This window comes from Aspergillus undulatus, assembly GCF_047715775.1.
Source record: "Aspergillus undulatus strain CBS 261.88 unplaced genomic scaffold BDV17scaffold_40, whole genome shotgun sequence".
Taxonomy (NCBI): domain Eukaryota; kingdom Fungi; phylum Ascomycota; class Eurotiomycetes; order Eurotiales; family Aspergillaceae; genus Aspergillus; species Aspergillus undulatus.
The window spans coordinates 68,298-91,275 of record NW_027396644.1 but is presented as its reverse complement, the minus strand read 5'-3'; the positions used below and the strand labels follow the sequence as shown (position 1 = coordinate 91,275).

The window sequence follows — 22,978 nt, the reverse complement described above, 5'->3', positions numbered from 1 at the left end:
GGCTGGGTATGCGCTTCGACAGCCCGGCCGCGCCACGCAAAAGGCCACGACCACGATTCCCCTGCTTCTCGAACATCGTTATTGAGCCCACTGGGAGGTTCGAATTGGTATGTGGGGTGTGGTGGCTGTGCTGAACAATCAGGCGGCTCCCATATTAGTTCCCAGGACGATGTACTACTTTAGGTAGCTATCTAGCTCCAATTTCCATGTATGACTTATGCGGTGATCGCAAGAAGAACATTTGCTCTCGTCTCTTCTCATACCTAGAACTGCTTGGAGTGAATGCAAAATTAAATAGATTCTAAACAAAAACCAAGCAACGCCATCAACGTCATTTTGCACATTTAATCTCTATCATGACAATAGAAGAGACTCAGAAGGTCAACGTACAAATGATCAAATGAATCATCCTTGTCGGCTGAGCTCTCGTCGACAACCTCTCCCTCAGCATCTGATGTTGCATCCGCGTCAGAATTATCCAGCTCTTCGAGATCCGCGCTGTAAGGAACATTAAGACCATTCACCAGATACGATGCAATATCATCAATAATATTTGGTGTATTGTATCCGTGTCCAAAACCTTCATATTCTTCCCACGTAACAGGAATAGCCAAGCCCTTGTCAGCGTCACCAAGGATAGTTTCCATCTTTCGTCCAGACTCAATAGAGACCGGCCCGTCCTCATCCCCGTGGCCGACGAAGAGGGGCGTATTGAGTATATGCCGTCCGTGCCAGGATCGCGATGAGAAGTCCGGGTACCCGTCCACAGTGCTGTCAACGTAGTCGCAGTCGAGAATCTCCCGGATCATATTGATTCATTGCAAGGACTGTGCGTTCTGCTCCACCTCTTCGCCTTCGTAGGCCTCGAAAAGATCATCCTCTTCATCGGACGTTTTCAGCATTGCTTCGAGCTCGCTTTGAAAGGGCATCCACCCACTCATCACAATAAATCCCCCAAGTTCCTTATCGCTTCCAAGCAAAGCGAATATGGCAGCCGCGCACCCCTCACTGATCCCACCAAGGATAGCCTGCCCTGACAGCGCCAGGAGCCTCGCCTCCTCATCAATAGTCTCCCTAATATACCCCGCTGTCCCTTTCAGAACCGGGACCTGAATCTCCGAGCGCAGATTCGTATCCCCCAGGCTCGCCATATCAAACCAGCATTTTGTCCATGCGCACTTCCACATGGTCATGCGTATTCGGAGACCAGACGGGAAGATGAATTTCACGCTGGGGAATTCTGTCGATAGCGAGGTTAGGGCAAGGAACTCTTGCCCTAAGAGTTGCCCGTTTGTGCCGAAGCCGTGGAGGAGGATTATCGTTTGGGTGTGGTTATCTCCTATAGGGTTCACGATAAGAGGGGGATGCGCTCGAAACGGTCGGTTTTGTCGGGGGTGGAGGCGGACTCCTCGTGGGGTGGTGAAGGTGTGAATTCGAGAGGTGTAGTAATTTTGATGATGTTGTAGGCTTGTTGTTTTTTTGTAGGATGTTGATTCAGAGGAGCTAAAGGTGCTGGAGCAGTATTGAGTATATTCCTGATGAAACTTGATCGATTCGTTGGAAATTCATGGGCGCAGCGTTTATATCTCTGACAGGGGGCTCCTTAGTGAGGGAACAAGAAAAGTGTGATAAGGAGTCTCTTTATCACCAGGTAGACTCTTTTGTCCGTATTCTTCCATCGTGGTATCAACATGCGGAATGAGTCAAAGGTGTAGATATGCTTTACATAAGTCATTCCAAGGTTTACCATCTTTTTTGAATCGCAACCCATTGTATTGGTTACCCATCGGTCGATCATGACTCCAGAACAAATAACCTAGATCCTGAGAGAGAAATATAAACTGCTGGATCTATCTGGAATTCTACGGGTAAACGGGATGGTGCTGTGCGTAAGGCGCTGCCCTACTGTGCTCGATGTAAGAAGCTGGAGCACACGGGTACCTACTTACTACATACTACAAATCACGAAATGGAGTTTATCGGAATGAGGATCGGAATAAAGGTTTGACCTGATTGACCACCTCAAGTTATCTAGCGTGACCTGCAGAATACCCCCTTGCAAAGTGTGTGACGCGATCTCACTCAGATTGGCATACGCAAGAACGTGTGTCCATCACTTCTGGAATATCTCTCCACAAAAGCTCTACCTCACTCTCGACCTGCGCGGAGGAAAAGCCTCCATCCTCCCGTTTTAAGCTCAGTCTCATCCTTATCATCCCCTTCAGCCTCAAGGTACGCCGCCCGCTCCTCCTTCATCTCCTTCAGCTCATCGAAATGAGTCAGAGGCGGAAAGCCGACTTCGCGCACAAGGAAAGAAACAATTTCTCTGATTACCTCGGGCGACTTATACCCGTCCCCCAATCCTTGGTATTCCTTGTACGTAACCGGCATACCGAGATGATCCCAGTCAGCCAGGACGGTTCGCATGTTCCGACTCCGCTTAACGGAGACCACATCGTCTGCATCGCCGTGGCCCAAGAAGAATGAAGTATACAGGCGATGGGCTTCCTGCAAGCTATGGCCCGGCCAGGTACGTTGTCTGAAGTCGGGACACCTACCCCAATATTGAAATGCTTGGTGCATTTCCATTCAGCCGCACGGCGCCCGTTCTTCCTGGATCGATGACATAGAGAATCTCACAAGTACAGGCGTCGATGTTCATGTGTTCGCGGTCCAAGATTCCGCATGTTAAATCGATCGCTTCCTGCTCAGCCGGGGCGTTGTGCTGGGGAGTGAGAGGCAGCGGCCTGAACGTGAGCCGGGTTGAGGCATGTTGACTTTGTATCCAGACTGAGATGTCCGTGGGCTTCTTGTTAAAGATCTCGAGTAGCTCTTCCTCTAGTGGTATATACCCGCTCATCCCGATGAACCCTCCTAACTGTTTGTTGCCGGCGAGAAAGTTCATTATAGCTGCGGCACACAACCCTGGCCTAGCCCTAACAGGACAATGTGATCGAAGCCGTCGTTCTTGGTAGGAATATCGGCGACAACGAGCTTTTGTGTTTCGCCGGCCATGAAGCTGCGTATGTATTTGGCTTTTTTCCTCCAGTCCTTTGATCTTGTCCTGGATGGTCGAGTCCGGGTTTGTGTTGCTGGAGGAGGCTATGTTGAGCCACGACTCCTCTTCCTTCTGGGCGCGAGCGCTGGGAAAGATGAACTTCGTTGCGGGAAAGTGTCTGAGCTTGATGAACTCCCGTATGAGCTCCTCGCCGAACTGCGTCCCGCTTGAATCTAAGTCGTGGAACAGGATGACGGTGTGGGTGTGATTCCCAACGGCTGGTTCGAAGATTGTGAGTCGTATTCCTTCGTTATTTGTGGGCTCTCCGTGCTCGCCTTTATGCGCGCCATATGTGCTTACAGCGAGAGGAACAATTTCATTTCCAGCAGGCTTCTCGAGAGGAAGTGTGAGCTCGACGAATCTGAACATTTTTTCGGCTTTGTAAGTCGAAATATTCGATGGGGGGCGTTGGTCCTATAGTTTTGAAGGTGGAGCGTTGGGCAGTGCGAGGTGTAATTCTGATGGAAATTGTGGTGATTGTTGTGGATAGGTTAGACGCATGCCAGGTATTCATGCCCTCTCCAGGTTACTGTTCCTTTTTCTCTGGAGTGAGCTGAAACAAGGTTGCTACAACGAACTGTATCTGTAGCATCTTAGGCTGTAGATAAATTGTCTTCTTAGTGCTAACGATAGGACAATACGACTCAGTTACCGTTTCTCGTGATTCCCTTCGGACGTTTTCTGCTGTTGCGGGTCATAAGAAGCCAATATAAAATCGCCCTGAATGTGAAGCAGGGATAGAGCGTTATCTCGTCCTGTTCGAAGCTAGTCATGGAAACTAGAATCTTGCAAGGCGTATTCAACGATGACTGGACGTGGTTGCGAGAGAACTAAGCGCTCGCTGAAGAGGAAAGAGCATCTCGGCCCTGTCGCGCAGTCTACGATGGCAGACGCTCACCACTCCGCTGCCTGCATCGAGGAAGGGCCTGCGATCTCTCACAGGGAAGGAGCAATCTCGACCCAGGTCAAAGTCGGCGGGAACTCGTGTTCTGATCTGCTCTCCTTTGTTGATGCATTTATATCGCGTCTATTTAATTACAATCAACACTTCTTATTCAGCACATTCATTGTTTATCCACTATCTCTATCATACATACTATGGCGGGCGATCTGGGGATCGGTGTTTTTGAGGCAGGAGGAGAAGACGAGCCAACGGAGCAATGGGTTGAAGACCATGAATCAGCCGCGGACGAGGGAAACGGAGACGATCCGGATGATCCATGGCTGCAATGGGAGGCAAAACGAAGTGAGATATACATGCGGGCCCAGGAAGCTGGAATGCATGAGCGGGAACGACTCAATAACGAATATCCGACAGGCATCTATGACCTCCCCGATGACCAGGCGCGTATGCTGATTTTCAGCGGTGATATGAGGCCTCTTGGGGTTTCCTGGGTTCTTCGCGCGCAGTCGTTTGCCGCCATCATCATGAGCCCGCTTGCGGCCATTTGCGTCCAGATACCTGCGATGCCGTGGAAAGACAACCAGGCGGTGCGATCCAACTTCTTTCATCGAGTCGAGGCGGCTCTATTAGACTTTCCCAATCACGCCGGTGGGGATTACTTCCCTCCGACAGTGCCGCTGACAGCAGTTGTGGTCTCGCGCTACGACGTTGAGGATGCCGGAGACTACGTTGGTGAGATTCGAAAACTGTTTAGGCAGTATGGGTACTCTGGGCTTCTGGACTGGTTCGAGATTCCTGAAACTGTGGTGGCGGTTCATGACAGCGTCAATGTAACTGTACTGGACAACAACGGCAAGGGAACCGCCATGGTTGAAGGGCATAACTTTATGAAGGACATCGAATGTCTGGACATCGATGATGTCCGGCCGGCTGCAAATGGCAATGCCATGCCATCTCTAGTGATGATACCCAAAACTATTGTCTCGGCGGAGGACCGTACCGTGCGGCCATCTTATACACAACATGCCATTCGAGAAAAGAGACAGCAGAAGCAAAACGAGGCTGCTTGGGCCGCGAGTGGACAGGATGGGCCTCCTCCCGATGTCTCCGATTTGGTATCTTTGTCTTCGCTCAATTCGCAAGACGAATCCCCTCCATCTCACAAGTCCGCTACGAAATCTGCGTCGCCTCCTCTCGATCTGGAAGAGGAATCCAGCCGCCAATCGAGATATCGGGCCCAGTCGGTTGACCAGCACTGATGGCTCCCGGTACTGCTTCATTTCTCTACTACGTAGCTCAGTGTTGCAGGTTCTTGTTGATATCTGACTTCATTCACTGTCTATCACTACGGTATTATATATTAGATAGCTACTCTAGCTAGTATAATCGATGATCTCACTCGCTATACTCATGCCCATCTCATTTCTCCTTAGCCCACTGCTTCCCACTCCAATCCGTCATGCCCAACCAGTAATCCCTCCCCTTAATCAACCAGACAAAGAAACTCGGCATCCTCCACCCCTTCACCGCGCCAACCCCCTTATTCCTTCCATTCGGCACAAGATGCGTCTCGCTCTCATCAGCCTTGAAGACCCTATCCTCCCCAGGAACCGACTCCCCCGCATGCTCCAACACATCCCGCTTCAGGTTCGTGCATAGCACCGGGATCGCCTCCATGAGGATATGTACCGCCGGCCGGGCATAATCCGACGCGTCGCCCAAGGCGTAGACGCGGTCGCCTGCGCCTTCAACTCGCAATGTCTGGGGATTCGTCTTAACCCGCCCGTCATGCCCTTTCAGCTCGTCGTCCACGAAAGCCGTATTCGGCCTCGTTCCATACGCGGGGATATACAAGTCCGCATGGAGAGTCTCTCCATTACTCAACCTGACAACCGTCTTCCCCGTGAGCTCATCCTTGGCTTCCGACTCATCAACCGGCGAGACCGACTCAACCTTGACACCCTTCACAACCTTAACTCCTATATCGCGGAGTAAGCCCTCCGCCGAGCGCGCAATCGCCAGGCGGAGCACAGGCAGAATTTCAGGCCTAGACGTAACAACCGTAATCTGAACTCTCGGCCAATTCAAATCAGAGCCGAATCATCGGCTGAAATTGCGCAGCCACCCATTCAAATGCTCGCCTAGTTCACCGGCTGCTTCGATCCTCACTGGTCCGCCCCCTGCAAGTGGCGATGGCTTTTGCGGCAGGGAGGGCATCGCGGAAGGAGGTCCAGGTTGCTTTCAAGTCTGTGCTGCTTCCTGAATTGAGACTTAGGAGGGGCGATGGAGTCGAGGATCCCGTCCCGATAATCAGAGCGTGATACCCGATTTCGCATTCTGCCCTTGCGCCCTCGTCACTTGTGACCTAGGACACGGTGATCACGCGATTGTTGTGGTTGAGATGTTTCGCGAGGCCGTGAATGAATTTGAAATCTTCGCCGCTGTACTGCTTAAACTGCTCCGGTAAAGAGACGAACAGTTTATCCTGATCGAAGTACTCATCGCCCAGAAACGCGCGGGGCGTCGCGGGGCGCACGATGATGTGGTCGGAGGGGCTGACGAGCACGACTTGGTATGTTTCCGGCGAGGGGGGAGATGGGATTATATGTTTTAGAATGTAATGGGCTGTGTTCATGCCCACGTAGGAGCCGCCCAGGGTGAGGATTGTTTTGGCGGGCATTTCGCGGATGACTGAAGTTGTGTTGGAGCTGGTAGGAAGGATGGGAGTGGTTACGCTATTTATTTTGTAACAGTCAGCTTACACTCGACGCAAAGGCTTTAAACTAGAGTTTCTGTCAATAAAGTGCTGTTCAACGGCGGGTTGCTAGCCCTAACTTAACAGCATGGTTCTCCGGGTTTCAAGCGATTAGCAATCCGTCTGTTTAGCTCACTGAAGGTGCAGTTCCCAGCCGCCACAGAATGAGAGACACGCATCTTCAGTGGAGAATTGCTGTTGCTAGCCCTCACCGAGTGCCTCATTTCTTCCTCCGTGCAGCGATTGGCCAGAATGCCGTATCACGGCGTTGCCGAAATTTCGGGCTTTGACTCCTTTGAGCTCCGACACCGTCGGGTCCGAGAGCAGGGGAATACCTCACAGCCCTTGTCTTCACTCCGCTGCATCAGCTTTTTCAGAACATGCAATCATTTACTTCTTCTGCTCTGCTCACTCTTGGTGCACACTGGTGACATCGTGGCTTGTTGAAGATTGCTCAGCATCCATGCGCAGCCACTGTCAGCCGTTGATTGTGACTCGTGTCTCTTGACTCGTGAGGCTTTGTCCCCCTGTCTCCCTGGAGCCGAACTTTCGACGTCAAGGACGACTCCGTCCAGAAACGGAGCGAGCTACCTGCACCGCAACCCGTCCAAGCACAAGCGAGAGCTCATCATCTGTCGCGGTTCTCTCCCAATGCGAGGAAATCACATTCCTTGACCGGGCCCTACGTCAGACCTCCGCCTGTGGCAGCAGGGTTGCCGATAACGCGAATGATTTTGCCCTTCTTATCAGCGTCGCCGTGGGGATAAAGGCAGGGAAATGGGCAGGCCTTGCGACGTTGGGGAAGACAGTCAGGCAGATGGTTTGAGGCATTGCGGCTAAGTGTATGGATAGTAGGATAAGCATATGGAAACCGAGTGATAATAGAAACTGGATGTACTGAGTATCGAAGGGGAATCTGATGCTGATGGGATACCAGTCCCAACAGCAACATCGACCACCTGTTCATACCTCGAGATCACCATATGTATGCCGATTTCTCCCATATATACGCGTCGACTTGATATACAGCATGACTCGCATGAGACTTAGTACGCGCCAGCAGCAAGAACAGGATTCGTTGGTCGTCCAACTCCGTCTAGCTTATAGTTCACATCACATTTGTCGCCTTTCCAAAGCCGTCAACAGTTTCCAATGAGGTCTTATCAACGAGGGAGGATCAGTGGACTGGTGTACATATTGCCGCCCCGTCTCAAATGTGAGATCACTTCACTTCGCATAATTCAGGCCTGCTCCACAGGCAGGTGGATAGGACCTATGGCCTATAAACATGCCAACATAACAAAAGCTTTGCGCTTTGTACATATTCGTTTGCATCCATGCAGTCAGACCTGGCGCTTAGGGGGCGTGTGCAGGATCGACGCAATTGTCGATCCTACCGAGCCAATCACTACGGACGCAAAGACCATTGCCCTTCTCGTTCGAGTAGGTGAGTAGTGGGGGGTTGATCGGCCAAGGCGCCCTTCATCCTTTGCGCTAGAACTAGTTTATGATTCCCACTGAATGCCAAATGTGGTGTTTTAATTGGTTATTAGAATAAATGATTATCATTAGCTCTATGAGCTGATTTTCCCCTCGCTGGTTTAAGAGAGCAGGAACAGTAACCACTTCCGGCGCAGCTGTAGACAGAATCCAATCCTCGTTTATTTTTATCATTATACCTGCTTCATATCATCTATACTTCTATTATCGTGTCTCTTATTATTAGAAGGGAACCTATTGGAGAAGAAGGAAAGGCAATGATGCCGATTGAGTGCCCAGAGTTATCAGATTTGGAAGAATGAGTTCCTTGAGAGTGTAGTAGCCTCCAACAGTTCTGACTGTACACCAAAATTTGTCACACAACCATGAAGTCCAACAATTCTAAGAAGTTCAATATAGATGCTTCATTAATACTGGCAATAGCACCCATCTGATATGCCCATAGTGCAGATGTACAAGCCGCTCACAGAACCGTCAACATTTCCAATCTGACAGTAACACATCCCCCAACTCTTCTCTCAACGACGTCTCTTGAATAACGGGCAAGGGCCAGCAGGTGTATTGGGGCCAGTGCAAAGTGTTTTAGATAATGAGTACTTAAGCCATGTCTTTGTTAACCAACACTCCTTCCTTCCACCAACTCTACCTCTCCCAGCGATCATCACTTCTATTGTCAACAAGATGTCGACTACCCATCCAACAGTCCCTTACACTGCGCAGTTGAACGCCCTCCTTTAAACCGTGACGAAGGCCTCATCCGTGACCGCAGTCTCTCCATTGGATTCTGGAGAAGAGCATCTGGGGGAGCATCTGGGGGAGCAACAGCGGTCGAACTTGGTAGCATATTCTGGCTCACCTCGTTTTGGGAAAGGAACTTGATTTATTTTCACTGGTGTGTCAGTGACTTCACAAGAGGTAGGCATTACTATGGAAAAAAGAACAAATGAAACTGGCGGTGTATATGTGCAGTGTCTACAGGGGGCTAATTCGAGAATCGGAATCGGAATCAGCCTCAGCTGAAGATCGATAGTGCCAAGTAGCCCAAAAGCCAAGGATGCTGGAATATATTCCCTAACAGGGGTATCTCAGGTGCCTTTAATTTCTTAAGCTAGAAGAGAGTATCTAATCCTCGGTCTCGATACCTACGCTCCATAATCAAATTCCTACGCTCGGGATAATATCACCTGCCGGAGAATCCGCGCAACCTCATGGTGGTTCAAGGACACGGCCACATCAAGTGCAGTCTGTCTACTGAAATTCCTCAGCCTGATGTCTGCCCCCCAGGTACACAGCAACCGCACAGCGGCAGGTTGGTTCTGCTCCGCCGCCATATGCGCCGCTGTCGTCCCGCTGGTATCCTGCACATTGATGTAGGCTCCGTGGATCTTGAGAACCCTCATCACGTCCAGGTGCCCCCCGCCAGCGGCATAGATCATGGATCTAGCAAGCTCTAGATCCGTGACCCCTTTCTGGACCAGGACTTCAACCGCTCGGCGATGGCCGTATATTGCAGCTAGGGAGATCGCGGTGTCGCCATTGTTCCTGCGGGCCTCGATCTCTGCGCCATGCTCCAAGAGCCACTGGACCATTTCCGCCTCTCCTGAGCCAGCGGCCCGGTGTAGGGCTGTTTCTCCGTCGGCGTAAGTTGCTCTTACGTCTGCTCCGCGGGTGACGAGGAATGCGGCTGCTGCTAGTTTGCCATGCTGCGCGGCTATGTGCAGGGGTGTCTCTCCTTGTGGTTTATCGCCTCGGATATCGGCATCCGCGCCATGGTCCAGTAGCAGGCGGAGGATCTCGATGTTGGTGGGGTCTAGGAAAACTGCTATATGGAGTGCGGACGCGCCCTCGTTGTGTGTCTTTGCGTTCACGTTTGCACCGGCCTTCAGCAATAGTTCGATCAAGTCTTCGTTCCCGTCGATAACGGCGATATGAAGTGCGGTTAGTCCTCCCGGTCCTTGTGCGCTGACATTGGCTCCATTGTCGAGCAATGTCTGCACGACTTCCCGCGATTTGGCAAAGGCTGCGTAGTGCAGTGCCGTTCCTCGAGAGGCTTGGGCACTGAGGTCAGCCCCGGTCTTCGCCAGTATATCAACCATGGATGCGTGTCCTTCTCCGCAAGCCCAATGTAGCGCAGTTAAGCCGTGTCCGTCCAATTTGCGGTCTATACTGCCCCCCTGAGCCACTAGAAGCTTAACCATGTTTTCACGGCCGTCGAAGACTGCACGCTGGAGAGGGGAAACTCCCTGGTCATCACTGGCTTCAATGTTAGCGCCCTTGCTTAGCAGGAATGTCGCAAGATTTTCGGATCCAGTCGACGCCGCATGATGGAGAGCGGTCTCGCCGTTTGTCATTCTTGCTGCGAGGTCAGCGCCTGCGTCTAGCAGCGCGGATATCGTGTCTTTGATGTCCTCCACTTCCTCCTTCCCTATACTACAAGTGTAATGCAACGGGGTGCGACCTCTTATGTCTCTCGCTTCGATCGCAGCCCCTGCGTCCAAGAGAAGGCGGACCACGTTTGCTAGGCCGTACATTGCAGCCATGTGAAGTGCCGTCATTCCATGACGAGTCGCGATGGTAACGTCGGCTCCTCGTCTGATGAGGAGGGCTGTTGCCTCCTCTTGTTTTCCAAGGATAGCGCAGAGTAATACGGTCGTGCCCATGTGGTTTGTGGCTTTTATATCGGCGCCACGGTCGAGTAACGCGGCGATCATCTCTGTACGCCCGAACTGAGCGGCTCGGTGGAGCGCTGTTTCACCAGAGACAGTCTTCACATTTACATCAATGCCTTCATCGAGTAGCAGGTGCAACATTGGTTTGTTCTCGCGCATCACTGCGAAGTGTAATGCCGTTTCGCCTCCGTTGAAAGTCGCTTGCACATCTGCGCCCCTTGACACCAGTACCCGCAGTGCGGCCGTGTGGCCATAACATGCCGGCCACAAGACAATTGGCATCCCAATGTCGTTTCGCGTCTGGATATCTGCTCCTGCGTCTAGCAGCACTGTCACCACCCGGTCCTGTCCGGCGGCTGCTGCCTGGAATAGCGCAGTAACACCCAGCCCACTACGTGCGGAGAGATTTGCCCCTCGTTCGAGCAGGAGCCGGACCACCTCCGCGTGTCCAGCAGCCGACGCTACATTCAGAGCGGTCGTGCAGATAATATTATCGCCGACTTCCTCGTTTACATTGGTTCCAGAGTCCAGGAGTAGTCGCACCGCGCCATCGTGTGCGAAGAAGCTCCGCACCAAGAGCTCTGTGTAATGCATTGGGCAGAGCGTCCCTTCCTGGCTCTGCAGCCAGTATATCTGCCACCATGTTCGGAATCGCCCTGAGAGGGTGTTGCAAATAGTGAAGGAGAGCTGCATGAGTGGTGAGAATTCCGGTATCTTTGCCTCTCGGAAGTGGATTGCCCAGAACGATGCAGCGTACGATAGGAAGCTGAACTTCTGCATGTATTTGTGGATATGGTCATATCGGTGGGCGTCTTTCGAGTGCTCGACCTGGTCTTTGACATGACGGTACTCGAGAGGACAGGCCTCGAAATCAGAGAGCAAAAGGAACCAGATACATCGCTCTGCAAGAACCGCGTTTGATCGCACCGGATACAGCGACTTCTTCCAGGGTATGTCGGTTTCTCGGCCATCGGTGGTGACCAGGAATTCCTTCGCGGTCTGATGAACAAGATATACCGTGGATTCAATCACCCTAACCAACAGGCCACAGAGGCCTCTCACGGTCCGCTCAAATTGGGGTTCGAGATCTAAGCTCTGATATTACTGGTCAGTTTCGCGGATATTAAACGCAACATTCAGCTCGGCCAGAGACAGCGGTCGAGCAGCCGCTACAACGAGGTGCAGGATTGTCCTCGCCTTCTCGGGATTCGTACTTTTCTCTAGGGTCCTCAAAAAGATAGCATCGAGTGTAATCGGTATGGTATCGCATATCTCATCTAGAGAGCTCTGAGATGCCGTGTCGCTTTCCCAGATCATCTGAAGCACAAGCGCTACCCAGAGGAAAGTCCGGTCGGCATTTCCTAGCAGCCTTTGCTCGAGGGACTGGCGCACAGTCTCCGAGATGCCCTTTTCCAGGCATATTTGCTTAGTCCGGAATTTGACGAGTCGCTCAACATCTCGGGTGGTCGCGGACGTCTCGCTTTCCAGCTCTAGTCGCCTTGGTGGTAGAGAGGAGACGATAGAGCTGTACGGACGACTTGTGATGAGAACCTTGAGAGCCCCGAAGTCCTGGTTTGAGGGCTGGCGGCTGTAGAAATCAGATAGTTTCTTCATAAGCAGAGTCCGACTAGAGTCTTTACACTCGTCAAGGGCATCAATCACGCATGTCACAGGGCCGCATCGTTTATCCCCTACTGCGGCAGTAAAAACGCCCCACAGAGCACTGAGGTCATTGGCGAGCTTGTCTTTTTTGATTTTATACTCCGGCACGGCATGTGCGATGAGGACTGGATTGGCGCTGAGGAGCTGATGCAGAAGATTGCAAAGAGCAGCTGTAGCAGTACTCCATTTTTCATCATCATGGTGAAAGAAGAAAGAGCAGACACCGCTACCTGAGCGCCGTGACACTTCCTTTTTAATCAGCCGGACCAGGTACAACGCTATATGGGACTTTCCACAGCCCGGATCACCAGAAATCCAGAGAAAATCCGACTGAGCACTTTCACTCCACTTCTTATACTGCGGGTGGAGTAACAGCCACTCACAGGTGCCCTCTAGAGGGTCGCCAATTCTTTGGACGAGGTCATCGTCGTGGCCGGGTGTATACAGAGACTGGAGGATCTCTGCCTCGAGGGTGCCAAGAGCTGATGATGACCCTCACTTTAGTCCCAAGACGATTACACTGGGGTGATCACTGGCTAAATCACGCACTTTGGGCTGCACTTGATTCTTGCATTCTCCTCACCCATCTGCGAATCTCCCCAATCGCGGCTTGGTAGGGGTCGCATTCGGCGTCTGGGAATTTGGTCATTTCCTTGAAGCAATTAGTTCCGTGTTATAGTTTCTTACAGTATTCTTCGAGCTGCTTACTCTGTGATTAGCATGGATGCTATAGCTTGGATATCCGGGCAAAATTGCGGACCTTCTTGGGACAATCTGCAAGGCAATTTCCTAGTATGAGTCTCACATGCGACGGAACAGGGAAGGGGGGAGGCGAAAAGGGAGGAAAAGGAGAAGGAGGAAGGTAACAAACCTCCCCAACACCAAGCATCGGCAGCTCCTCATAAAAACAGGTAATGAGTATCTCCTGACCATTATCCCTCTTCGACCTTAAAATACTATGGAACCTATCCTGGATACTCGCCAGCATCTCGGAGCCAGGCTCCAGAACCCGCACGAGGTCTCGCGCCGGACGAGTGACAAGACTCGCAATGCTCGTACCCAGCCTCGCCCAGGACGCAAGATCAGCTCCCAAATGCGGCGTGCCCAGGAACATGATAGCTAGGATGCTGTCTCCGACGTCTCTGATGTGTCGTTCTGCGCTGGTCTGGGACAGACAGAGAGCATTCTGCGTGACTAAGCCGCCGAGACTGTGCGCGATGAAGACAACCTTGCGGGTCTCCTTGTCGATGTTATTATCCAAAACCCTTCTGGGGGAATAGGAATGAAAGGTAAGGTAGGTAGATACCGTCTCTGTTTCACTCCTCACACGCGCCAAAGACCCAAGCAGATTATTCGCGTGATTATCAATCCCGAGCTGTGAAACGGGCTGCCAGAACTTAGCGACATCCGCATCGTATCCGAAGGTGAAAACCCGCGCAGGTGCATCGTTGCTTGTGCCTATAGTGGCTGGCCAGTAAAATCCAGTGTCTTTATGGTGCCAGGTATCGCCAGCAGACCCGGTCAGGCCGTGCACGAAGACGATACTACGCAACCAAAAAAAAAAAAAAAGATCAGTCATGGAGATCGCCACTAAAGTTTCCCTGAGAGGTATGTACATACTCAACCGCGGGCCCAGAGGTATCCGATGCCTCACGAAGCTGCTTCAGCCCATACTGTGATGTAGTGTTTCTCGGTGCAACTGGGGGGCTTCGTCCTGATGCACGGTGGAAAAGACGCCGCAGCCGTTCGGGCATTTGTGGAATGGAAGATTGACCAGTAAGTAGAGATACTATTCCTTCTTTCGGTGGTTCGAAAAGATTGGTCGTTTGTCCTTCTTGTTGTTATTGTATTTTAAACCAACAACTTCAGGCTCAGCCTCATACCTTCCTTCCTTTTGACATCTGTTCAGCTGCGGGGTCAGAATACGGACCAAGTCAGGGGCAAGGCCAATCATTACCAAACATGTCGGACAGTCCCCTTGGCAATGGATCTGAGCGAGCAAAGTGAATGCACTGGCACCTGATTAACCAATAATAATCCAGTCAATTGCAGGGGTATCTCAAGTATCTCTAATGATAATGCTTATGGTTGGTTGACATGGAAGCGAACTTTCAGGCTGGCTTCACCTCTCGAATGCCTTCACAAATCCCATCCTTGACGGACCCAGTCCTCTGATTCCTCCACTTTGCCCAGACGCTTCTCCTCCAGCTTGTCTCGCTATCAATGTTTGCCTAATCATCGGCGTCAGGCTCTAATTCGGGGCTAGCTCTGTGGCAGCGGCTGAGCTGGGAGTATCGGCGGCAGCATGTGCCTGCGACTGAGACTCTGACTTTGTAGCCGGGGGGTCGGACGGGTTATCAAGATATGGCGTACACCACCACTTCTTCCTGAAGGCTCGCATCTCATCAGGTCTTGGAGGCTCTTGTATTCTTTGGATGCCCAGCTAAAAGGCAAAATAAATAAGAAATCAGCAATTTGTTCACACACTACAAGACAAGGTAGTATAAGGAATACTTATAAAACATAAACTGATATAACCCTCTCCTGCAGAGCAGGGGAGTTATCAGGATAGATTATCTTATAGCATTCCTGATCATACTCGCGGTTTACTCCGCGAATATAGCTGTTTGCTGCTGCAACATCTTTTCTATTGACTTTTTTGCCTTTGTCTCTCCTTGGACATTATTGCAGCCAAATTAAAATAGAGTCACTTATTCTAAGGATACTATAAACTCGTGAAATCGCGAAATAGCCAGAAAAAAATGCTTTATATGCCAGGGTCGAATAATAAAGGAGTCGCAAGGAGCGCGCTTTGCAAGATGTTTGGAGGGTTCAGGAGGTGGGAGAGCAAGAGGGGAAAGACATCCTGGCACCATTCTCTTAGGGGCAGCAGTAGGCCAGGTTTTCGCAACCAGGCCTGCTATTGTCTGTTGTCGCGGTATCTTGACTTCTTTAGTGAAGTAGCTAAAGGATAGCGTGGGCACGAAGAGGGGACAGGGTGAGTGTAGGTGTCGAGTCACCTCGAAAGCGTGAGCGGATCACCCGGCTCACCCGGCTCACCCTCTTAAAGCAGCAGCAACGTCGGGATCAGACAAGAAGAAGGACGGTAGAATTATGTCGACCGCGTACGACGGTTAGTCGTACGTGAGACCTGCCTATCTAGGATATCGGAACTACGACTTTCGTTCACCGAGGCTTATGCTGAATCTTTCTGCTATTTCCACGGTTCAAAAGTTATGTCCCATTCTAATTGCTGTATCAGGCTAGATTGCTTATTATCTGTGTATTTAAACCACCGTTTGCAGCTAGAATGAGAGAATCAGACCTTTAATTCCTTGATATTATCAGTGGTTGATATCGAGTAATTACGCCTAGGCTGACACTCCATAAACTACCTACCGAGGACGAATGATAAGCGCTCACGCTAGCTAGTACCAACTATATTCATAGGGTATATATGCCAGGACCTTATAGTGTTGGAACAGAGAGCCTGAAATCTGTCTCGGCAAGTCAAAATCTTGCAAGCAGACGACCCCTGTCGCGTATGAACGAGTATGGCCCAGCAGCCCGCGACACAACTACATGCGTGGTTTAAAGGCTAGCTGACTTTGAGCCTAGGATCAATATAGCCCACTGGATGATACAGGAAGTCCGGATTGGGCTTGGTCAAAGTGACCCTCGGCGCGAGCTTACATGCTCAGGGAAATAAAGGTATCCCAAATCTGGCTGTGGCTGGCTGTTCCCCATACAATCTAGCCTGGCGAGCCGCACTGCAGAAATTTAGACTGCCATCAAGCAGAAGCAAGTTCTGGAGCACGGCGACGGCGGCTAGCCCCCAATGCAACAGCAATTAGCTTCGTTCAGATGCCCGAGTGTGATTTGGCACTTACCATAATGGCAGTTGATGTTCCGCCAGAGGTTTGTATTGGCGGCTGAGCACGAGACGTGCCTTGGTAACTTGGCAGCGCTGGGCGGGCAGTGGGCGATTGATATATCGGAAGGCTGGCCTTCAACGGCTCCCTGGCTCCTTCTTCGACAGTACCCTATGGCCATTGTCAGCCGTTCACTCGCAAAAGGGCCCTTAACTCAACAGCACGAATTACCCATTGATTGACGCGGAATTATCGTGCCAGCGCGGGTATTTCCGCCAATATTCCTCTGAAGGTCGCTTGCTTCTTACAGACATCCATCTTCCCTCTTTCTCTGGAGATGCTGGGCTCTAATCTGGCTATTTACGAGCCAGTGCTTCTTACGTCACAGTATGATCCTTCACACAGTCAGGAATAGACGGCGACATCAGGTTCCGAGCTTTGGTGGCTTTAGCAATGACATAGCCATCATTGACTGCGATCATAGCGCGCCTAACGTTTGACGACATTCTGTTCAGGGGGAACAGCACAAGCCAAGCCAACGGTCTGTTGAGATAATGCCAGAGGAATCCTGTACAATACGACAACGTCAGATGTGACGCAAAGAAACATACCAGAGCGTGATACAGGGCGCAGCTGCGACGACATTACAGCGTCTGATTCCGGTGCCAGCTGTCGACTCGCATACCGCACCCTTCTGACAGCCGTTTCACCTTTAATCTCTGCAAGCAAGCCCATTGGTGAGCTGAGCTGTTGACACGCGGTTCGTCAAGCTTCATCCAATGGCAAGATCTTGTCGATATTAATATAGCTTCGCTATCGCTGATCCTTTTACCCCATTTGCATGACTTTGCCACCTCCACGGCTTGATGGACCCTGTGTGGCTTTGCGGCCCGTGTCTGTCGTCATTGTATTCCTTTGCTAGGATCATCAGCTAGAGCTCTCTCAAGCAAGGGTTTCCCTTCGACGCCGCTGACAAGTCAATATCAACCCCGTATGAAGTAATACCCAAACTGGACGAACACCTGCTACCTGACGTCATATAGGGGCTCGTCTATATAGTATCCTTCGGAACAGCGCCAACTGCTTTGCTCTTCATCATACAAGCTTCACTAACTGCATATCTACTACTTTATATCTCTACAAACTCACTTTGTCTCTGTCTTCACCCTCGACCAGTAAGCAAGATGCCACTCTTCCACCGCGACTCAGCCTCCACCTCCTCCCGCTCCAGCATTGAAGAGCCAAACACCCACCACACCCACAGATCCGGCGGTCTCTTCGGCCACCGCGGCTCAACCTCTAGTGCGGGCGGATATAGCAGCTCATCCACCGGCTCCCGCCACCACACCAACCACGGCCATGGCCACTCGCACGGCCTCTTCCATAAGCGCACCGAGGACCCCTCTATCACTGCGGCCCGGGACCGCGTCTACCGTGCTGAAGAGGCCGAGCGAGCCGCCGACAAGGCGCTTTATACTTCGAGGCTTGCGGTTAGGGATGCGAGGAATGATGTTAAGCAGTTGGAGCGGGATGCTGCTGAGGAGTATGTCACTCGACCTGAGATCATTGTCGGTGAAACGTGTATGAGCTAACCTTTGTACAGGGCTCGTCTAGCAAAAGACAAGCAGAAGGCATCAAAGGATATCTCGAAGAGAGCCCGTCCGCTCGGTCGTAAGTGATGCTTTCTTTTCTATTCCCTGAGCGATGATAACCCATTCGAAAGGTGTCTAATCACAAGTCGGTTTCGCAATAGGCCACCACTAAGCATGGTCTCTTCTTCGGCGATGGACATGGCCTAGTGTTTCTTTATTATAATTTGTCCTGTTTATGATATCCGGTCTGTATAGTATCATGAGTTACGACTGTATATTAGATTCTCTCCCTTCTTGCTTGCTTGGATGAGCGCGTGGGTTTAACTAGCTTGTATCATCTCAAATGTATAAGCTCAATCACTCGACAAATACTCCTTAAGGATGTTTATATTGTGAGACTAGATGGTCACGGCTGCCATTATATACATTACGATGCCCGCTCACACCCCTAGACCCGAAGAATCTAGTCCAACTTGATCGGATGCATCTTATTAAACACATCTGTCGGGTCATACCTGGCCTTGAGCTCCCGAAGCTTCGGCAGATTCTCGCCGTAGATATTACCAACAACGACGTCACCGGCTAGAAGACTCAGTTAGCCCACTTGCCTTCCAACAAAGGAAAAATGAAACTCACGCTCAGCATAATTAATATACTGCGGCACTCCCTCCGTCCCCTTAACATCCACATTCCCCACAACCCCCCGCTCAAGCTCCCCCTTCCACCGCTCCTGCATCTCCCTCGCCCAAGCGCGGTGTTCCAAATCCTTACTACTATCCGTCCACCGCAAATTAATAAGCCCATTCTGCGTCGTCCCGCGAGACGCAAACGCCGTAGCCGAGCGCGGAATCGCAACTGTCGCCGTCATATCGTAGAATTCAAGGAGAAGGCCTGATTTGCCGAGGTCCGGGTCGCTTGCGAGTTTCGACGTGAAATCCTCGAGCATTTTGCGTGCGAATGCTGGGGATAGGGGTGGGTTGAAGAAGACGCCCTTGAAGGATTTTCGGTCGCCGTATGTTGCCATGGGGTTCTGGAGGGCGTTCATCTCGCTGTATGGGATCATGGAGACCGTGTTTACGACTGGGTCGAGGGCAAGAAGGTCCGCATAGCGCGCTTCGCCTTCTTCTTGAGAACCATTGTAGAAAACGATTACATTAGCCATGGGCACGGGCGCGCCTGGCGGCTGGGCAAAGGCACAGATTGCCCCGGAGCGCGGATCCGGCTTATCGAGTAGAAGACCGTTAAGAATCTCAATGACGCGCTCGATCTTATCAGGCGTGTACGCGAGGATCCCCGCATACACGGGACCCGGCTGGTCATGCGCCTGGAAGGTGAAATCGGTAACAATGCCAAAGTTATAACCCGCCCCGCGCAGCGCCCAGAAGAGTTCGGGGTGTGAGGTCGCCGACGCGGTGATAACCTCCCCACTTGCCAGAACAACCGTCGCAGAGAGGAGATTGTCAATCGTCAGCCCGTACTGACCGCTCAACCACCCGTATCCGCCTCCCAGGGTCAACCCGCCCACGCCCGTGTGGTTGACTGTTCCACCTACGGCAGCGAGGCCGTACTGTGCCGCAGCCTCGTCAACGTCTTTCCAGACGGCGCCGCCGCCCACCGTGACTGTTTTCTTCTCCGTATTCACGGAGACAGAGTTCATGCGGGATAGGTCGATCACTAGTCCGCCGGCGCTGGAGCTCGTTCCGCTGACAGAGTGGCCGCCTGCTTTGACGGCCATATCGATGTTGTTTGTTTGTGACCATTTTAGGGCTGTGATGATGTCGGGAACGTCAGTTGGTTGGACTACGACGCCCTGTTGGTTTTAGTATGGTTGAGTCGTTAGGTGGAGGGACGTACAGCTTCCTTGCGGCCGGTGTCGGACCATCTCCGTAGGGAGGCCTCGTACCCGTCATCCTGCGGGGTGTACACGAGCGAGGATACGAGGGTCTCGCGGAGGGTCTTGATGGCGGAGTCGAGAATGGTCATGGTTCTGTATCTATCTCTCTGAACTTCTCTGAGGTGGCAGGGAGTCTTTATCTACCAGGGGAAATGCCAATTGTTCGGATGGTCCCTGCCCCTCTGCCCCTCAGCCCCTCGCTATGCACCGATTAGTCATCGGTTAGGTCTGCTTATCGTCGGCGGACGCTGTATGCGGTATCGATTTGCTGTGGGTCTCTGATTACGTTCGGAGATCCGAGGATCATTCTACTCTGTACTCTAGATTGCAATAGTCTTGGTTTCTCGTCGTGGTGTTTGGAAGTTACGCGACAATCTATCGGGCACCCGCAATCAGGCTATTCATAAGGCAGAAAGAGGGGTTGCACGCCTAAATATTGGGATTTTGGTAGCATGGTATTTTTACCTCCAGAAAAACTGCAGCGTGAATTGCACAGACTGCCACTAGGATCTGAGTTTGAGGTGGTGAACTTCAGGGATTGAATCATGCCGGTGCATCCTGGCAATATGGCCGAGGTCACATTCGAGACCAAAGACATATTTCGTGGTTTAAATGAAGTCGGAAGATTCGCCGGTCGAGTATTGCAATATCTATTTTCTTCTCCCGAATGGGGATATCGTATTACCAAACTCGATGTGGCTCTAAGATAGGTCTTTGCGCTTGCACAGCTACACCACGACAATGTGGACGTATCCCTTGTTCCTTTTGCACTGAATTTCTGTGAATAATGGAACGATCGATATAAGGGCATAGGCTAGCCCGGCGCGGCCTTCCCATGACTCCAATTGAATCAACCCCCCCGGTAACCAGTTTTAGCGTCTCATGTTGCCCGCACGGGGTGCAAGATCAGCTCTTAGCCCTTATCAGATTCAGGTTCGTCAGGTCCAGCCTGCGTATAGTAGTCTTTACCATAAATAACAACGCGCCAGTTATCGTTATGGTCCAGCGATCCTTTAATATCATTCTACTTCCTGCAGTTGTCCATGATAACACTTGCCCCCTACGCAACGTTGATCCACGAGGTGAGGGTCTTGGTATCTTTGTTCTAGAGAGGTAACGTGGTCAGTTATACTGCTCTATGGCGCAAGGGTGTTTGTTAGTAGGTAGGCTACTTACATCATTACACCACTTAATCTTCGACCCCTTCGCACAGAAAGCAAGGAGTCTGTCATTTCCCTCCGCCGAGGTCGCAGGCTAAGTCGTGCGTGACACGGGCTTCAAGGTCGGAGTGAGACTGCAGTGGAGGGAGCGTTGGATTCGGTGAGGTTTCAGTTGCTGGCCGGTAGGTGATAAATTTAAAGTTTGTCTTCCTGGCTGACGGGTTGCTATAAGATCGGTTAGTTCTATGTTGGGATGAGGAAGGGCACGTTGAATATGGGCGCGTACAGCAGAGACCGCGAGGGCAAGGGTAGTCAGGATAGCGGTGATGATGAGGGATTTCATCTTGTCCGGTGGTTGTTTGGTCGGATGGTTGACGTGGAGTAGATATTTGAAGACTTTTATCGCTAGGACATGGAAATCTTTTGCGCATTGAACGAGGGATTAAGCCTACTTATACCTACTGGGGTCAGACTTTGCCGACAGGAATTTTAACATGGAGTGAGAGATCCAGGTCTTTGTCCAGCGTCATGAGGGTCCATAATATGAAGCTTTGGCATGGCCTTGGAACGGCTGATCACTATTCGGCCAATAGCATCCATGGCGAGTCTTTGTTAGCGAACAGGTGAACAGGGGAACTCAGTGAAAGGGTTGTGATGCATTTGGCTCCGCGAAGGTGCCTGGGGCCGTTTCTTTCACTGGTGGTGATACAAACAGAAACTGTCTAACCAAGAACAGCCCCATCTACAAGGTGCGTCTTTGTCCTAGGGCAATTGGATCGCAGGCTTTTGCGGGTACGGTCATCAAAGATGGAACAGGAACTCGGGATAGACATGCCATATTACAGAGCGATGTTGGCAGACAGGAGCTCATGATTAAAACACTTAGTGGATTTATTTCGGCGGCGACGTATCGGTAGTCAAGGCTTCTTCCTAGACAACCCCCAGCGGTACATGCTTAGACGGCGGAACAACAACAATTCTCATCCCAGGCTGAACCTCGCCACCCTGCTTAACAGCACTCATAACACCTGCTAGTCGCCCGGTAATCTGCCTCTTTGTATCGCGAACCAAAAAGCGCTCTTGCAGGCCAGGCTGAAATTTCTCAATCTGAGGGCATGGGTTGCGCAGACCCGTCAGAACAAGGATCGGGCCAGTTCGATGGTCTCCTGTTGGTGCGTCAGGACTGACGAAGCACAGTTCGGTCCCGGAAGAGAGGCCAAGCAGGTCGATGCCCTCGGTCGTGATAGATATTCTGACCTAACGCGCCGTCTTTTAGGACACTAGCCTTCCCGGTTGCTGAAAGCGGCGAGCTGATGTTTTTCAGGCCTTCGAGTGGCATGAGGTGAACTTGACGGAGATTTGGCGGGGGCGGCTGTATATGTAGTCTCGAGCGATGCTGAACTGTCTTGCCGGCATGACAGTCGCCTTCTATGCCATGGTTTGCGATGAGGGTTATGGAGCTGGCGGTGGGCTTGGAGAAGCCGTGGGTGGGTGAGAACGAGACTGTGAGGACACTTGGGGCCATGGTAATCAGATGGCGGCAATGCCTGTGGATATACTGTCTCTTTTAGATTGAGGTCGGCGATGGTTCATATCCAGTTGAAGTCTGGGACCTGGAGATAATAAGACTAATACGAGGTTAGGCATCCATGCATCGAATGCCTGTATACAACACGCCTTTGCGCCGTTGGTCTCTCAGTAGCCGAACCCGAGCTCCCATACAAGAGCCCTGGAAAAGAGAAGCTGGAGCTATCATTGAATCGAGGAACGCGGGGTGAGGTATGTCAACCGTTGGAGCAGAGTCATGGCCATTCAATGTCATTTCGCACCCACCCTCAACAATTTTCTGCGTCCCTCAACTTATAAGGCCAAGTCCAAGATTTTCTTGCTTCGTCAATTGTTGGTATACTTG

General features: G+C 51.4%; 7 protein-coding genes across 7 annotated transcripts; 2 read left to right on the top strand and 5 right to left on the bottom strand.

The window, feature by feature from the left end:
- Positions 1-344: 344 nt before the first annotated feature.
- On the bottom strand, positions 345-3,427 carry BDV17DRAFT_293260 (uncharacterized protein; the record flags this gene model as incomplete). The annotated part of the gene is made up of 4 exons (XM_073762559.1): positions 345-771; positions 829-1,512; positions 2,153-2,515; positions 2,559-3,427. The coding sequence occupies 4 exons, from the start codon at positions 3,425-3,427 to the stop codon at positions 345-347; spliced, it is 2,343 nt and encodes a 780-aa protein (XP_073613517.1).
- Positions 3,428-4,156: 729 nt separating this feature from the next.
- BDV17DRAFT_293259 (uncharacterized protein) lies at positions 4,157-5,221 on the top strand (the record flags this gene model as incomplete). Its single annotated transcript, XM_073762558.1, has 1 exon — positions 4,157-5,221. One exon carries the CDS (start codon positions 4,157-4,159, stop codon positions 5,219-5,221), a length of 1,065 nt encoding a protein of 354 aa, XP_073613516.1.
- Positions 5,222-5,381: 160 nt separating this feature from the next.
- BDV17DRAFT_283099 (uncharacterized protein) lies at positions 5,382-6,642 on the bottom strand (the record flags this gene model as incomplete). Its single annotated transcript, XM_073760300.1, has 3 exons — positions 5,382-6,034; positions 6,132-6,304; positions 6,335-6,642. 3 exons carry the CDS (start codon positions 6,640-6,642, stop codon positions 5,382-5,384), a joined length of 1,134 nt encoding a protein of 377 aa, XP_073613515.1.
- Positions 6,643-7,116: 474 nt separating this feature from the next.
- On the bottom strand, positions 7,117-7,973 carry BDV17DRAFT_268899 (uncharacterized protein). The gene has a single exon (XM_073758515.1). It carries the CDS (start codon positions 7,682-7,684, stop codon positions 7,400-7,402), a length of 285 nt encoding a protein of 94 aa, XP_073613514.1. The 5' UTR covers positions 7,685-7,973; the 3' UTR covers positions 7,117-7,399.
- Positions 7,974-17,604: 9,631 nt separating this feature from the next.
- Positions 17,605-18,099, top strand: BDV17DRAFT_293255 (uncharacterized protein; the record flags this gene model as incomplete). Its single annotated transcript, XM_073762557.1, has 2 exons — positions 17,605-17,963; positions 18,024-18,099. The coding sequence occupies 2 exons, from the start codon at positions 17,605-17,607 to the stop codon at positions 18,097-18,099; spliced, it is 435 nt and encodes a 144-aa protein (XP_073613513.1).
- Positions 18,100-18,448: 349 nt separating this feature from the next.
- Positions 18,449-20,225, bottom strand: BDV17DRAFT_299598 (FAD-binding oxidoreductase). The gene is made up of 3 exons (XM_073763901.1): positions 19,867-20,225; positions 18,649-19,822; positions 18,449-18,594 (listed from the first exon to the last, which is right to left on the bottom strand). Exons 1-3 carry the CDS (start codon positions 19,993-19,995, stop codon positions 18,476-18,478), a joined length of 1,422 nt encoding a protein of 473 aa, XP_073613512.1. The 5' UTR covers positions 19,996-20,225; the 3' UTR covers positions 18,449-18,475.
- A 1,916-nt stretch (positions 20,226-22,141) lies between these two features.
- Positions 22,142-22,729, bottom strand: BDV17DRAFT_268893 (uncharacterized protein). Its single transcript, XM_073758514.1, has one exon. It carries the CDS (start codon positions 22,589-22,591, stop codon positions 22,244-22,246), a length of 348 nt encoding a protein of 115 aa, XP_073613511.1. The 5' UTR covers positions 22,592-22,729; the 3' UTR covers positions 22,142-22,243.
- Positions 22,730-22,978: the final 249 nt, after the last annotated feature.

Excerpts from the sequence above, each read along its gene's own strand:
- BDV17DRAFT_268893 (XM_073758514.1), bottom strand. The coding sequence starts at position 22,591 with ATGGCCCCAAGTGTCCTCACAGTCTCGTTCTCACCCACCCACGGCTTC.
- BDV17DRAFT_299598 (XM_073763901.1), bottom strand. The coding sequence starts at position 19,995 with ATGACCATTCTCGACTCCGCCATCAAGACCCTCCGCGAGACCCTCGTA. Across the intron at positions 19,823-19,866 it reads ACACCGGCCGCAAGGAAGCT|GGCGTCGTAGTCCAACCAAC; the intron begins GTACGTCCCTCC and ends TAAAACCAACAG. Across the intron at positions 18,595-18,648 it reads GTATATTAATTATGCTGAGC|CCGGTGACGTCGTTGTTGGT; the intron begins GTGAGTTTCATT and ends TGAGTCTTCTAG.
- BDV17DRAFT_268899 (XM_073758515.1), bottom strand. The coding sequence starts at position 7,684 with ATGAACAGGTGGTCGATGTTGCTGTTGGGACTGGTATCCCATCAGCAT.